The sequence below is a fragment of the Carex rostrata genome, chromosome 16 (genome assembly GCF_964058835.1).
Source record: "Carex rostrata chromosome 16, lpCarRost1.2, whole genome shotgun sequence".
Lineage (NCBI taxonomy): Eukaryota > Viridiplantae > Streptophyta > Magnoliopsida > Poales > Cyperaceae > Carex > Carex rostrata.
Window position 1 is genome coordinate 4,199,500 of NC_135933.1, and position 15,854 is coordinate 4,215,353.

General features: G+C 32.6%; 1 protein-coding gene across 1 annotated transcript; it reads left to right on the top strand.

The window, feature by feature from the left end:
• Positions 1 to 8,887: 8,887 nt before the first annotated feature.
• On the top strand, positions 8,888 to 15,854 carry LOC144567823 (protein HAPLESS 2-like). Its single transcript, XM_078318003.1, has 18 exons — positions 8,888 to 9,508; positions 9,592 to 9,735; positions 10,076 to 10,164; positions 10,280 to 10,319; positions 10,431 to 10,488; positions 10,577 to 10,637; positions 10,734 to 10,812; positions 11,206 to 11,340; positions 11,749 to 11,946; positions 13,061 to 13,141; positions 13,590 to 13,690; positions 13,792 to 13,909; positions 13,996 to 14,028; positions 14,110 to 14,203; positions 14,282 to 14,370; positions 14,479 to 14,594; positions 14,832 to 14,932; positions 15,096 to 15,854. Exons 2-18 carry the CDS (start codon positions 9,655 to 9,657, stop codon positions 15,611 to 15,613), a joined length of 1,992 nt encoding a protein of 663 aa, XP_078174129.1. The 5' UTR covers positions 8,888 to 9,508; positions 9,592 to 9,654; the 3' UTR covers positions 15,614 to 15,854.

The window sequence follows — 15,854 nt, forward strand, 5'->3', positions numbered from 1 at the left end:
ATTAATTATTTAGAAGCTGTGAAATCGTGTCGTCATTTAGAAGTATGCTAAAAGAAAGTCTTGGTATAGATCGATGATGATATGGTAATATTAATATGTTGGGTTTATGTTATAATTTTTTTTTTAAATTCAAAATGTTTTGAATTCTTAAAAAAAAATATATATCGTGTATGTGTTTTCTATTTTAGTAAGTGTCGGTAAAACAACTATTATCTCATTAGATATTTTTCTAATCAAACATACGCGTATTATATTAGTATATTGAGTAGAACTAGGGTGTTCTTAAGTTTACTGAGTTCATTGGTGAACTCAAGTCTAAAATTTATTAAATCGGCTTTAAATTATGAATCCGAACTATTAAAATTCACTTACCTTACAAATGATGCGTCTACAACTCTACATGTAAAAATTTTAAACATTCAAATTAATGTAGTATAAAGACAAGCGGTCAAAAAACGTTCAAAAAATGAATGCATTAAAATTAATTTATTAACATTTTAATTTTGACCGATTGACTTTATACTAAATTAATCCCTTGGTTAACTCAAGTCTAAAATCCGTCAAATCGACTTTAAATGACGAATCTGAACCGTTGAAACCTACCTACCTTACGAGTGATGTGTCTACATGTGAAAATTAAATATTTGAATTAATTTAGTTTAAAGTCAAGCGGTCAAAATTAATTCTAATGCATTCATTTTTTGAACATATTTTGACCACTTGACTCTATGCAAAATTAAATTTTTTTACATGTAGACGCATCACTCATAAAGTATGAGAGTTTCAACAGTTCGGATTCGTCGTTTAAAGCCGATTCGATGAGTTTTAAACTTGAGTTCACTAAGAGATTTGATGAACTTAAGAACACCCTAGTTCTACTCATGTTTTTTGTGCATGCATGTGTTTCAAACATAGCAAGTATTAATTTAAAGATCTGTAAAATTGTGGGTGAAAAGTTTCGGATTTATGACCGAAAAAATTGTAAACTATGAAATGGGATGTCATCCATCGTTGACATATATACATAATTACATTACGGGTAAGGCTAAGGTACTATGGGTTGCATAGAGACATACGGTGTTACAGCTCAATATTCGAGTTTTTAAAATTCAAACGGTCGATCCGAACCGTTCATCTTGTTCTCCATATTAATATGTGTTTGGAGATCAAATTTTACATTTTTTTTGAAATTTTTTTACTATTTTTTTAAATAGGTAGAAAATCAAATATCCGAATGATGCATAATTTTTTAGATCAAGTGATTTTCTACCTATCTAAAAAAATAATAAAATTTTTCCAAAAAATGTAAAATTTGGTCTCCAAACACATATTCAGGGGCGGACCCACTGTAGCACAGGGGGTCAGCTGCCCCTCTGGATTTTCAAAAATAGTGCTAAAAATCTGGTTATTTGACCTCTGCTCCTCCCTGGAATTTAAATTGCCCCCCTCTACAGTCCAATATAAACTATGTAGCCCAATTCTGTTTTGGCGGACTTAGGTGCTAAGCCCAACTCGCGTACATAAGTCTCTCTCTCGCTCTCTGAATCGCGTGGACGGCTGGACGCGTGACTGAATCGCGTGGTCTCTCTCTCGCTCTCTGAATCGCAATCGCGCCACTAAACCCAACTCGCGACTCGCGAGATTGATCTCGCTCTCTCTGAATCGCGATCTCTCTCTCGCTCTCTGACTCGCGATGGTCTCTCTCTCTCTCTCTGACTCCCCTTTGGATGGCTGAGGCGAAGCCCTTTGGCAAGAGTGGTTAGATATCAATTTATTATTTTTCCATTTTGGTATTTCTTGTTTTCTAATTTGTGGTTGGATGAAAGTTTGAAAGTTCAAATTAGATTTAAATTAGAAGTTAGAGCATTGTAATATTGGAATAAATTAGGGTTATATTTAAGATTAAATTTGTACCTGATTAGTTAATGGGTTTAAATACGAGAAGTTATTTGAATCCGATTTTTGTCCCCCCTCTGGCAGAAATCCTGCGTCCGCCTCTGCACATATTAATATGGAGAACAAGATAAACGGTTCGGATCGACCGTTTGGATTTTGAAAACTCGAATATTGAGCCGTAGCACCGTAGGTCTCTATGCAACCCATAGACCATAGCACCTTAGCCTTACCCATTACATAATATATGTAATACATATTTTCATTATAGAGTACATATTATTATAAAATAATTATAAAGGATATGTTAGAATCATCTGTAATGGTATTATTTTTTGAAATAGTGTTGTTACTATGGATCAAAATGCAATCAAAACAACACTATTTCAAAAAGGGTACTACTTTTACAATTCAAACGCATCTATAATGTTCTAAATTGAAAATTTCAACAAATCCTAATGCAGACTCTGTACATCATATAATGTTGTAAATGGAGAGTTTTGGCAAATCCTAATACCTATGTTGTATATTTCAAGCTTTGTCGATACAATTTCAAAAAATATATGTACACTAGACACTGCAATTACGTCAATTTACAGAGGACAAAAAACTATAAATTTGGTATAGTATGTGGTTAAATTCATAATTGTGTGTCCTGTAAGCTTACTCTTAACAATAAAACATAGTTCATTTGAAATTTATTTGACAAGTTTATATGATACACGTATGGCATGTATTTTTGAAAAAGAAAATCGATATAGATTGATATTTTTGTTTACTTTTTGATACCGTATGTGTATTTGCTAATTTAGCTAGTGCTGGCAAAACTGACGACAGAAATATGACTTACAAAGATTTTTTTTTTTTTCGTAGGCTTTTTTAAAAAGGGAGATGCATCCAATCCACACAAAATTTACCAAGCACATATCAAGCACTAATTTTAAGGGATGAAAAGTTTCTAATTTGAGTAACCGAAAGAAAATTGTATTTTATGAGATGTCCATGTCATTTGTCACTGAAATATTTACATAGTACATAATTTTTCATTTTAGAGTGCATCTAGTAGATTTTAGATTATAAAAATATTTATACAGGATATGTTTGGATTGTTTGTAATAGTATTGTTTTCAGAATTGTAGATTCTAATGCAGACTTTGTGCATTATATAATGTTGTAAATTGACGGTTTATAAATCCTAGTGCGTACTTATTAGAAGCTTTCAATGTAATTTTAGATATTATATGCACACTACAATTGAAATCTATAACTTTAGTACAATGTTTAGTTGAATTGATAATATTGTCTCCTGTAAGGTTACTTCAACAATAAAACATAACTTGAAAAAAAAAACACATAATACGCCGGCAGTCTTTTTTTTTTTTTTTTTTGAATTAAAGGTTAGGTGTTAAGCTACTCAACTACTTAATACGCATGTTATTACAACAAATGATTTCTCTCATCTAAATTTCGAATTCATGATCTTTTACATCAGAGACTGTATATTTGTTAATTACTAGACCAAGCTGGCAATCATTTATAAATACAATTGTAACTCTTTTTTTCTTGAACACATTTTAGTGTATTATGGACTAATTATTTTGTAACTCCCTTCCTAAATTGCAATGCGTATATTAATTGTACAGTTTTCACTTGTTCGATATAAAAACAAATAATACTTAAAAAAATACTTACTATTTTCCAAATATATTTCTTTTGTCATAATTATTTTTCAAAAAAATAGTATAAAAATATATTTAAAATAATTATGCCGTGATTTTGACCTCGTGCCGTGATCAAGTGAACAGTGATCCGTGCTGTGCCGTGACCAAAATGTCAAGGAGTGGTCACGGCACGCGAATCAGGCTGTGACTCGCCTGCCGTGACTATTCACGTGCCGTGTCCGAACGTAACTGGTCACATTTCTTACGTTTAACTATTTTTTTATAATTTAAGTTAGTTTATTCAATATTCACTATTTGATTAAGACCTAACGGTCATAATTACACGTGACTCGTGTGATTACGTATTGTGCTGTGACCGGATCTTTCGCGTGCCGTGCCATGACCAAAATGTCACGCGACACGCGAGTTATGGCACGGAACAGTAACACGTGCCGTGCCGTTCCGTAACGGAGCCGACTCCGTCGTGCCATTTTTTCCACACTACGCCTTGCCTTTAAAATTGATTCAATTAATGCAAGTCTGATGACAATAATTCTTTTCCAATGAAAAAACTTTCATAGATATTTTTGTTTTGATTCTTCGTGCGTTTGGATGGCTTCGAAGTAGCAATTTGTAGATCGATTTTCCGTGTTTAGGCGAAAAAGTAGTTGTTTCAAATTTTTGGATTGCTTCATTGTTCCGCTATTTTATTTGTTAAATTAATTGATGTCCCGAATCTTAAATTAGCAACTAGTCCGCTATTTCATTAATTTATTAACATGAAGGTAGTAACTAGTATCGTGCCCGTGCGTTCCAACGGAAACATATTACTGGATTTAATAGTATGTGAAGAGAAATTGTGAAATACATATTGGTAGCAAGCAACAAATTAAGAAATTGTGAAAGCATATTAGTAGCTCTAATAAAGACTATTTCTCCTCTTCACACATAAAAATTTGATTTTCTTTACAGATTTAGAAAGATTGAATAATTTCTATTTTCATGTCGAAAATATAGAGGACATAATTTAATTGTAAAGAATCGGAGAAATAAGGAAATAATTGAATTGCATGAATCAAATATAGCTATAAGGAGAAATAAGGAAACATATCGTTAGATATACATTCAATTTTAAGTGTGACAACCATGTAATAATCTGTGTGGCGAGTATGATTTTAACTAAATTTAGATTTCTATACATAAATAGATGTATTTAATCAAAAGAGACAAATTATGTAATTGGAGGGCTGATATTTAATTTGAAAATTCATCTTTCAATCTCAGCTGTCGACAAATCAGGACAACTACGTGCATAATATAAGAATGGAGATTTGTAATTGTCTTATTTTTCGTCTTGGAGGATGAAGACCTGTAATTACCTGATCCGAATTATGTTATTTTCAAGCGAGCTCCAATATATGACAACAAATTCTTTGTGACAAAACTCTGACGTAATAAATTGATGCCCTATATTCTAAATGGGCTAAAAGTTCTTATAATTCGACTAAAACGATATTCTAAATTGGCGATTAAACTGAAGTTCCGGAAAGTGCCTATCCGAAAAATAATATAATGACAATATTTTGAAAGATGTCCAAACAACAATTTTTTTTTGCAAAAAATTAACCTAACATTGCGAATATATTTTGCGGTTTTGAAATTTCAAAACTGCACAAAAAAATTGTTTGCATTGGTTTTGGAATTCCAAAACCGCAAATAGTTTTTGCGGTTTTAAGTTTTTTTTTAATTAAACATAAAATGTTATAATTAATTTATTTTTTATTGAAATATTAGAAATATTTTATATATTTCTTTGAAAATAGATGAAATACTATATACTTTGATTTATTAAAAAGACTGCAACAGATAATCCGGATCAACATTTTTTAGACCGTATTTTCTGCGATTGTAAGAAAAATTAAAATATTTCTTTGTGTGTTATTGAAAAAAAATAAAAAAGTTTTCAATCTGAATTATTAATTCGGATTCAGAAGTCACTTCTAGATAAATACATAAAATATTGTAATCCTCCTATTTAAAAAAAAATATCTGACAAAATTTTCATTGAAAAACTCTTTCTCACAATTTTTTTTGGTTTTTTCAAAAATAGAAGAATTCAAATATTTTTTGTATTACCTAAAAGTGACTTTTGAATCGGAATCAATAATTCAGATTCAAAACATTTTTATTTTCTTCCAATAACATGCAAAGAAATATTTAAATATTTTCTACAACTACAAAAAATTCGGCCTGAAAAATGTTGATCCCAGTAATTTGTCGCAGTCTTTCTAATAAATCAAATTATATAGTATTTCATCTATTTTTAAAGAAATATATAAAATATTTCTAATATTTTAATACAAAAAATAAATAAATTATAACCTTTTCTGTTTAATTAAAAAAAACTTAAATCCGCAAAAATGATTTGCAATTTTGAAATTTCAAAACTAAAACCGCAATTTTTTTTGGCGGTTTGTAGGCTAACTTTCCACACAAAAAATTTGCGGTTTTGACAGATTTTGAAATTCTCCCATAGATTCTGAAATTTAATATTTTTTTTAATATTAATAAAAAATTCGGCAGAAAGAGACTGAATCGAATTTACTCGCGTCTTGTTTTTTTGGAAAATTTTATTTTCGCTTTTATTTTTAATCTTTCACACCATATTTTAATTTTTTATTTATTCAATGATATAAATAAAAAATAGTAAATAAATTATCAAATGATGGATGGGAGAGCCGAGTTTTTTAAAAATACCCAAATTTATAAATATTTTATTATAAATAACCACATTTTTGTCAAAATTTTATTTTTACCTAAACCATACAGATTATTTACGGTTTGAATTTTTTTTTTATTTAAAAATTCGGACCGTATATATTCCTTACGGTTTGAGTTTTTTTTTTTTTGCTTTTTTTTTAGCCCAACTTTGCACCTCTGGTTAACATATCAAAACATCTTTAAAAATCATAAAAATTTACCGACATTCATTCTTGACTTCATAGAATAAGACTGTGAAGTTTCATACAAAATCTCAAAACAGATCGTGAGATATCGGCTCTCAAAAATTGCCCGAACTGCTGAAGGAGTACTTCTGAGTCCAAATTTGCACCTCTGATTAACAGATCAAAACACCTTCAAAAATCATGAAAATTTACCGACATGCATTTTTGACTTCATAGAACAATACTGTGAAGTTTCATACAAAATCACAAAACAGATCGTGAGATATCGGCTCTCAAAAATAGATCGTGAGATATCGATAAATCTCACGATATGTTCTAAGATATTGTATAAAACTTCACAGTCTTGTTCTATGAAGTCAAGAATGCATGTCGGTAAATTTTCATGATTTTTGAAGGTGTTTTGATATGTTAACCAGAGGTGCAAAGTTGGGCTAAAAAAAAAAAAAAAACTCAAACCGTAAAGAATATATACAGTCCGAATTTTTAAATAAAAAAAAAAAATTCAAACCGTAAGGGATATTTACGGTTTGGACAAAAATGTGGTTATTTAATAAAATATTTATAAATTTTGGTATTTTTAAAAAACTCGGACGGGAGAGGAAGAGGATTCATACTGTCCATGAATTACTTACAGCAGCTCGTTATTATCCGTCTCCTTTTTACATTTTTTTAGATCTGATACTGCCAATTTAATTCATTGTTTTCTTAATGCCGTGAGTTAAAAAATGAAATATTTGTTCACTGATCAAAATTAAGAACCTCTTTACTCCATTTTTTTAGGAACCTTTTTATACAAAATAAGTGTCGACCCCACCGTATCTATACAAAAATGGTCTATCGACCTTACTTTGTGTCCTTAAATTTTACAAAGGGATGACCTGACAGGCTGACAAGGATGTCTTTCAAAAACTTTTGTTTCTTCAGCAAACCTTTCTTTCTTCCTTGAGTAGAACTAGGGTGTTCTTGAGCTCATCAAAGTGTTTGGTGAGCTTAACTTCAAAACCTATCAAATCGGTTTCAAATGATGAATCCCAACCGTTATAACCCGCCTACCTTACGAGTGATGTGTCTAAATGTGAAAATTTTAAACATTCGAATTAATTTAGTATAAAGTCAAGTAGTCAAAAAACGTTCAAAAAATGAATGCATTAAAATTAATTTAATAACCTTCTAATTTTGACCAATTGACTTTATACTAAATTAATTCGAATGTTTAAAATTTTCACATGTAAACGCATCACTCGTAAGGTAGGCGGGTTATAACGGTTGGGATTCATCATTTGAAACCGATTTGATAGGTTTTGAAGTTAAGCTCACCAAACACTTTGATGAGCTTAAGAACACCCTAGTTCTACTCTTCTTCCTTAATCCTATCTGGGCATAGCTCAGGGTTTATGGCTCACTCAAGCTCGATCCGAAAACGAGCGAGTTACGGGCCATTTTTTTAGTTCGAATTTTAATATTGGTTCACTCATTTTTAGCTCGATTACATTTAGCTTGACTCGTTATCAGCTGGGTGGGAAAAAAAAATGCAGCTCATGACTTGCTTGAAAAAAGGTCGCTCATTTCTGGCTCAGTCTAAAAATGAACGAGCTACGAGCTATGCCTAGCTTGGCTTAGCTCATTATCAGTCGTCGAACTAAAATTAATTTGGTGCTTATTAAAAATGAGTGAAGTTAAAATATTTTATTATTTTTGTGCTCCAATCGTATCTCACATTTTTATATCTATTTTTGAAGTTCAAACAGTCGCTCTGCACCGCACAAGATAATCTTTATATCAAAATGTCATACTTCTTCGGCTACCATTTCAAAGAATAATATCTTCGGACTTTGTCATCACTTTTTGGAAATTTTCATTATTACTAATTAATAATAGATGTGCATATTGAATGGGTGGCATGCAGCTATTATCTGTGCAACTATTTGGTCTACTCCTGTATAGTGGGTAATAATGAAAAAATTCAAAGAGTGATGTCAATTTCCTATATCTTATTCTTTGAAATAATAACTAACAAAAATCAAATTAAAATGTATTCGGAGACCAAATTTTATATTTTTTGAAAATTATTTTACTATTAAGTACCAATCTAATAATTATTTTTTTAAATATAAAATTTGATTCTGATACATATTTTAATATGAAAGTCATTTTAGGCGATTTAAACAGAGATAAAAATATGAATCATGTTGGAGCACAAAATAATAATATGACATATCCTAATTATTTTTTTAAGGGACGTCTCATATATCATTTTTTTTTTTTTTAAATTAGCATGTTATAATGTCCGTAGGCTGCTCATATCTCATTCTAACCGGTCAGCATTGCACTGGATCTGAATCTCGTTCCAGCGCCCATTGACGACAGGATCCAACCGTCCAGCCCCTTTGAACAAAAGGAAAAATTTCCGCCCAATCGCCCTCCCCCCTTCTATTCGCCCCAACGCTTCGCGCCCCTCCCAGCGCAAAGGACGCAACTATCCAAACTGGGCTGAGCAGTGTGCCTCACTGTGCTTTAGAGGAGTTAAAAACTGGACCCAGTTGCACACCGGCAGCTTCCTTCCGTCCATCGCTGACCGGGTTGCTTCGTACCGTCCGCCCTGTGGACGCTGTGTTTCCTACCGGCCACCTGGCCGTTGTTTTGAATACCGTCCTTGCTACATTTAATGTCATGAATACAAAAATTGGGTCGCAAGCCTCCACTCCCCACTGCCACAACGAGAGAAATGAGAGAAAGAGACTGAATCGATTTTCTTTCCGTTCAGATCAGATTAAGTTCAAAATGTTTTATCGCGTAGTAGCGACTTTTGCCATCATTTTGTTCGTCTTTTTCTCCATCTCATCTGTTAGCCTTCTCCCCACCGCAAGAGCAGTGGAGATACTCGCCAAGTAGAGGTTGGAGCGCTGTATCAGAGACTCCGAATCCCCATCCAAAAATCTCAAGTGCGAGAACAAGATCGTGCTTAATATCGCTGTGCCTAGCGGATCCGTAAGGAACCAATAGTAATTTCTAATTTTGAATATTGTTTGTAGAATTTGAGGAAAAGGATATTTTTTTTTTTGATTTGGCAGAGTGGAGGGGAGGCATCGATTGTGGCTCAACTGGTTGAAGTAGAACAAAACGACACTCAAACTATGCAAACGATTCGATCTCCTCCTGTAATCACCATTAACAAATCAGCGGCTTATGCTCTCTATGAACTGACATACATTCGGGTAGTATAAGATTTTCTCACTTTTGTCTCTGTTTTCCTTTTTTATATGTTATATTTAGACCATTAAGAATCAAACATACTTGTTGTATAAATAAATATGATAAAAATATATAATCTGGCCAGGGGTATAGTGTGGCAGTATTTTCATGCCAGTTATGGCTGGCAAAAAAATTCCTTGGTTAATAACTTGCACAGTAAATAGTAATTTACATGTTGGTCATATCTATATGTTAGTGATGAACTGGCACAGTACCATGGTACCTGTTAAAACATGATTCATACCTCTCAGTTTCCCATGTACAATGCAGAAACTTAATAATATTTGCATTTATCCTTTTCAGGATGTGGCTTTCAAGCCAGAAGAGTTCTATGTGAAGACTCGTAAGTGTGAGCCAGATGCTAGTTCTGATGTGGTTGAAATGTGTGAAAGGTATGTTTAATTTAATCTTTTACATTGACATTTTAATCTATTTGCTCCAGTATTGAGAAATTTTCTTTGGTTTATTGTTCATAATTTTGTGCTTATCTTTTCTTAATATTTGTAGGTTGCGAGATGAAAGTGGCCGCATAATTGAGCACACACAGGTAATTATTTATTTGGATGGAATGATTTTTTTTTAATAATGTGCTTCCCTGTTGCTGTAATTAATTGGTCCTTGAGACGTGAAATATTAGTTAATAACTTCAATGATGTAGCCTATTTGCTGTGCATGTGGTCCCCAAAGACGAGTACCAACATCTTGTGGAAGCATTTGTAAGTCCAGATTTTGTTTGCTTTTATCCTTTATGTCGCTTACACAGTTAGAGATGATCTACCACTGATTTTCATTATTTTGAAACAGTTGATAAATTGCTCAAAGGAAAACCAAATACAGCTCATTGCCTTCGGTTTCCAGGTGATTGGTATGACCATTAGATTTCAATTTCTTTGTTTGTATTATTGTGGACTAATCTCATTGCCTTTATTTGTTAATGCCTGATAAATGCTTTCTTAAAAAGGTTTCATGTTTTTGGAATTGGAAAAAGATCTCTGGGCTTCAATGTGGGGATAGAAGTGAAGAAGGGTTCTTCTATATCGGTACTCTCTACAACTCCTTTTTACTAATCATGCTAGTGTGAAATGAGCTGTTATTGGATTTTAGTATATAGGCTAAGTGAGAGGTCCGATTCACTCAGAGCTGATATCCATTGATAGACTTTTTATCTTTTAACCCAAAAGGTCCTTTTTGTCTCAGTTTTTTCTTTTTCTCTTTACTTGTGGGCCTTTGATTACAAGCTTAGGTACAATAGGCTTAATTTTGTAATTGGGAAGAGTTGATGCTAATTGGTGGAACCGTATAGTAATTGTCTGGCACAAGTATCTTCCTTCTATATATAAATGCTGGACACACATAACAAGTCCATGCTTGAGTATGTCATTGTTATGCATTTTAGAAGTGATTACTTTTTCGCTCTTTGTTCATTGTTCAAGGCGGTAGATGTTGGTCCTGAGAACAGAACTGTAATATCAGATGACAACTTCTTGCGAGTAAATCTAGTTGGTGATTTTGCTGGCTATACAAGCATCCCATCTTTTGAGGACTTTTACCTTGTGACCCCACGATTGGTATGTATATGTCTATGCTTGTTTTGACACTTTAATGTTTTTCAAACTCATACCCATATATGTTTTGTGTTTGTGAATGGACCTAACATCTCTAAGTCTAACTAATCTCCTTTTGTCTTGGTCCCCTTGCATCTACAGTCAATGAAATGATTAAAACTAAAAAACAATCTTTAATTTTGTCTCGTAACTACTTTGAGGCTTTTGCAAGCCAAACTCACTAATATTTTCACTGTACCACTTTTTTAAGAAAATCTTTCTCCATTTGCTATTTGAGTTTTTCCTGATATATACCGAACGTTTAGTTATTTACTTGATGTTATGTTTCTGAACCACTAGTTTAGGCTAAGTTACTGCTCTCCTGTCCAAGTAGATGATCACCTGTCTAATTATTTATATTATCTGTTGAAGAATGTGAATGCAGAGCAGCCCCAAGACCTAGGAACAGATTTCTCTAGATGGATGTTATTGGAGAGGGTTCGATTCACTCTAGACGAGCTTGAATGCAACAAAATTGGTGTGGGCTATGAGGCCTATAGTACGCAACCTGATTTTTGTACATCTCCCTTGTGGAGCTGTCTGCACAATCAACTGTGGGACTTTTGGGAAGTAAGTCAGAGAGTTATTTCTTAATTGAGAAATATAGGTTCTACAAATTACCAGACAATAACTAATTCATTATACATGTGAAAAGAAACTAATCTCTCTCATATACAGCAAATGCTAAACAAATGTTTTGTTACTAAAAGGAGGAATTGCAACCAAGTTTGTTATCCTGATTTAACCAAATCCGTTTCTAACTAGCACGAGTAAACTAGGAATCACATAATGCTCTTTTGTTTATTTAAAAGTCTTATCAGAAATAAACTGTAGACATCTAATGAGTTGCCTATTTTTTATATTTTATATCTAAATGTTGAGTCAATACCTCAAAAAATTTGGGGATGACGGATTATTTGAAGCATCCCAAACTAATTGGTGTTATTTGCAAAAAGAACATAAAATATGATGTCTTAAAAATTCTGTTTTTCCTTTGACATGTATATTTTAGGGAAGTTGTACTGTGCAACCATCTTTTATGGTACATCCATTTGATATTTGGCAAAAAAATTGTCCAAACTAAAAGAATTGTAGATGTCTTGTCCATCAATATTTAAATAAGGCATGTACAAAATTTAGCTTTCTTTGAAAATGTTGGGGATGACTGATTATTTGAAGCATCCCAAACCAATTGGTGTTATTTGCAAAAGAACATAAAATATGACATCTTAAAAATTCTGTTTTTCCCTTTGACATGTATATTTTAGGGAAGTTGTACTATGCAACCATCTTTTATGGTGCATCCATTTGATATTTGGCAAAAATTGTCCAAACAAAAAGAATTGTAGATGTGTTGTCCATCATTATCTAAATAAGGCATGTATAAAATTTTGGTCAATTTGAACGTCACTTAGCTTTCTTTGAAAATTTCAATGTTTTTTATTGTTAAGGTCTCTTTTGAATAATGATCTTACAACTTCCAAATGGATCAATACTGACATATACCTTATTTGAATGGTGAATGACAAATCAAAGCTCTTTTTTATTTGCACAATCCTGATGATGCCAAATGTCAAAAGTATTAAAAGGATGTACCATAAAATAGATGTGGAGTAGACCTGCCCTATATTTTTTTTTCTGTTTATTTGTTATTTGACATTATTGTTAATTATACTTCCAACAGGCTGATCAAAATCGGCTAAGCAGGAATCAACCACCTCAGTATGTTGTTGCGGGTCGTTTCGAACGCATCAACCAACATCCGGTTAGGCTAACTCAATCTATTATCTATCGTGAAGGGATATGAAAACCAAGCTTATTTAACAACTGAAACAACTAATACTATAGTTGTCATAAAAAAAAAAATCTTGAATGTTTTTTGTAGTTTAGATAGGTTGTTTATCAGATTTGGGGTAATTTGAGACTTCTCCGGTCATCCCAAGTTCCTATAAAATTGAACCATTAATTTTTCAAGTACCTCAATAAGTGGTCAATCAGTTTCTAAATTACACCAAATTTTATGGACAACCTGCCTAAACTACAGAATAAAAATATAACTTTTATTTGTTTTGATTGTGATAACCATTTTATTAGTTGTCATAATTGTCAATATAAGTTTATTGTTAATATAACATCTCTTATCTATTTATTTTTTCTTTTTTGAATGTTTTCATTTGTTTTGACTTTTTGTTAATTGTTGCAATTCTACGCAGAATGCAGGGACCCACTCATTTTCTATTGGTATTACTGAGGTTCTAAATACAAATTTAGTAGTAGAGTTAGGTGCCGATGACATTGAGTTTGTTTATCAAAGGTATTAATAATTGCTAATGGATTCTTTCATGCACTGTAATAAATGTACATATAAATCATACAGCGATACTTATAAATGTAACTGAATTTGCATTATTTCAGGAGCCCTGGTAAGATTATCAGCATCAATATACCAACATTTGAGGCCTTGACACAATTTGGAACTGCTACTGTCACAGCCAAAAATACTGGCCAACTTGAAGCTTCTTATAGCTTGACGGTAAATTCTTTTAGCAATTGTTTAGGTGTTAAATATTTGGATCTGAAAAGTTTCTATTAATACTGGTTATGATTTCTCCTTTTCAGTTTGACTGCATGAGTGGCGTTAGTTACATGGAGGTACTGTTTTCTATTAAAAGAAGTTTTCAATATAGAAATTGTAATTGATAATAATTTCACAATTTGTTCTTAATTTTACAGGAGCAATATTTTATAATGAAACCTGAAGAGGTTGTCACCCGACCTTTCTATCTTTATCCAACAACTGATCAAGCAACAAAGTATCAATGTTCAGGTCAAATATATTAACAGATTTGTGAATCAAAAAGTATGTGGAATATTGTCTGATGATGATTTTCTTAATGGTTGCTAGCTATTTTAAAGGCTTCCGACTTTGCTGAGGTTGATCGGGCTGAGTGCCAGTTCACTACAACGGCTACTGTTCTGGATAATGGCACTCAGGTTTTTATTTATATATATGTGCTTATACAATGTCTTTTCATGTCTAATAATATCCTTCTTCACTTTTAGCCCATTGAATAATTAATTATGTTTTTCATAATTTTGAAGGTTGTAGTATCTACTGAAGATAAGAAGGGCATAAAGGGTTTCTTTGAGACAATCCAACATTTATGGAATGCCATGTGGAACGGTTTAGGTGATTTCTTTACCGGAAAAGTGTGCAGGTGAATTTTGAATTTTATTAATTTTATAACTTTGGAAATGCTTCATCATAACTAGACAATGCTGGATTGCACATTCCTCCCTCAATCTTAATTTTTTAGGTGTACTAATCTGTGCCCTTAACTAATCATATGGAGGTTTTTTGTTAAAATTGAAAAATTGAGGGTGGTTGAATGCAATTAAACCTATGCTAAACCTTATCACTGATTCTATGAGACCTTTTTATCATTTTGAAATAGGAGGAAATGTTCGAGTTTTTTTAACTTCAGTTGCCACATGCAATACCTATGCATAAGCTGGATTGTCTTGTTTGGATTATTCATAGCAATTCTACCAACTGGTACATCTCATCAATTAGCTTCTTAATTTATTCTTTTATCTTTCTAAGTCTTTGGTAAATCTGATTTGGGTACAGTTGGTCTGGTCATTTATATGTGCTTAATGGTTCAGTTGGCTTTACATTAGATATCCATGCTCCTAATTCATTCATGTTTGTCTTGTAGTTATAGTACTATTATGGCTGCTACATCAAAAGGGTCTTTTTGACCCAATTTATGATTGGTGGGAAGACCGCTTTGGGTCAGGAGACAAAAATAATAGGTACTCAAAGCACAAGAAAGCCGTTAAAACCCCTCAAAGAAACCATCATAAGCATCATAAGCACCCCCATCAGCATGACCATCATCATCATCACCAGCATCATAAGAATATTATGCCAAATTCTCCCCATGCACATAAAAGGAAAAGAACTGACCATTCTGGTCACCATTTGCTTCACAAGCATGCCGAATTTGGAACTGGAGCAGATCACCACCGTTCGAGACATGACGATTCACTTCGAGTACACAAGGAGGGACCTAAGCACAAGCACAGACATTCTAGGATTTCACCTATAGCTCACCAGAGAGTGTATAGAGAGAGAACACATGAGCCTTTGTTGAAGGATGGGCAAGAGGTGAGGGTTGTACAAAGTTACGATAGGTTGCATCGAGATCATGCACATTTAAAATATTTAGGATAAGTACTGCTTTTGTATTCTGTAAATTCATGTATTTTGCTTAATTTGTAAATTTGTTGTCAGGGGCTTTTTTGAGCAGTAGTAGTTCTATTTTAATTACTGATGTTTAGCAACTGCCAATTAGGGCAATCAAGCTGATCGTCTTTCTATCCCTTTTTCTCCCTTTGGGATTGTGCATGATGTATTTGCAAACCAAAAGAGTGAGAAAAATGGACCTGACTCATTATAAGTGAGATATTCTATG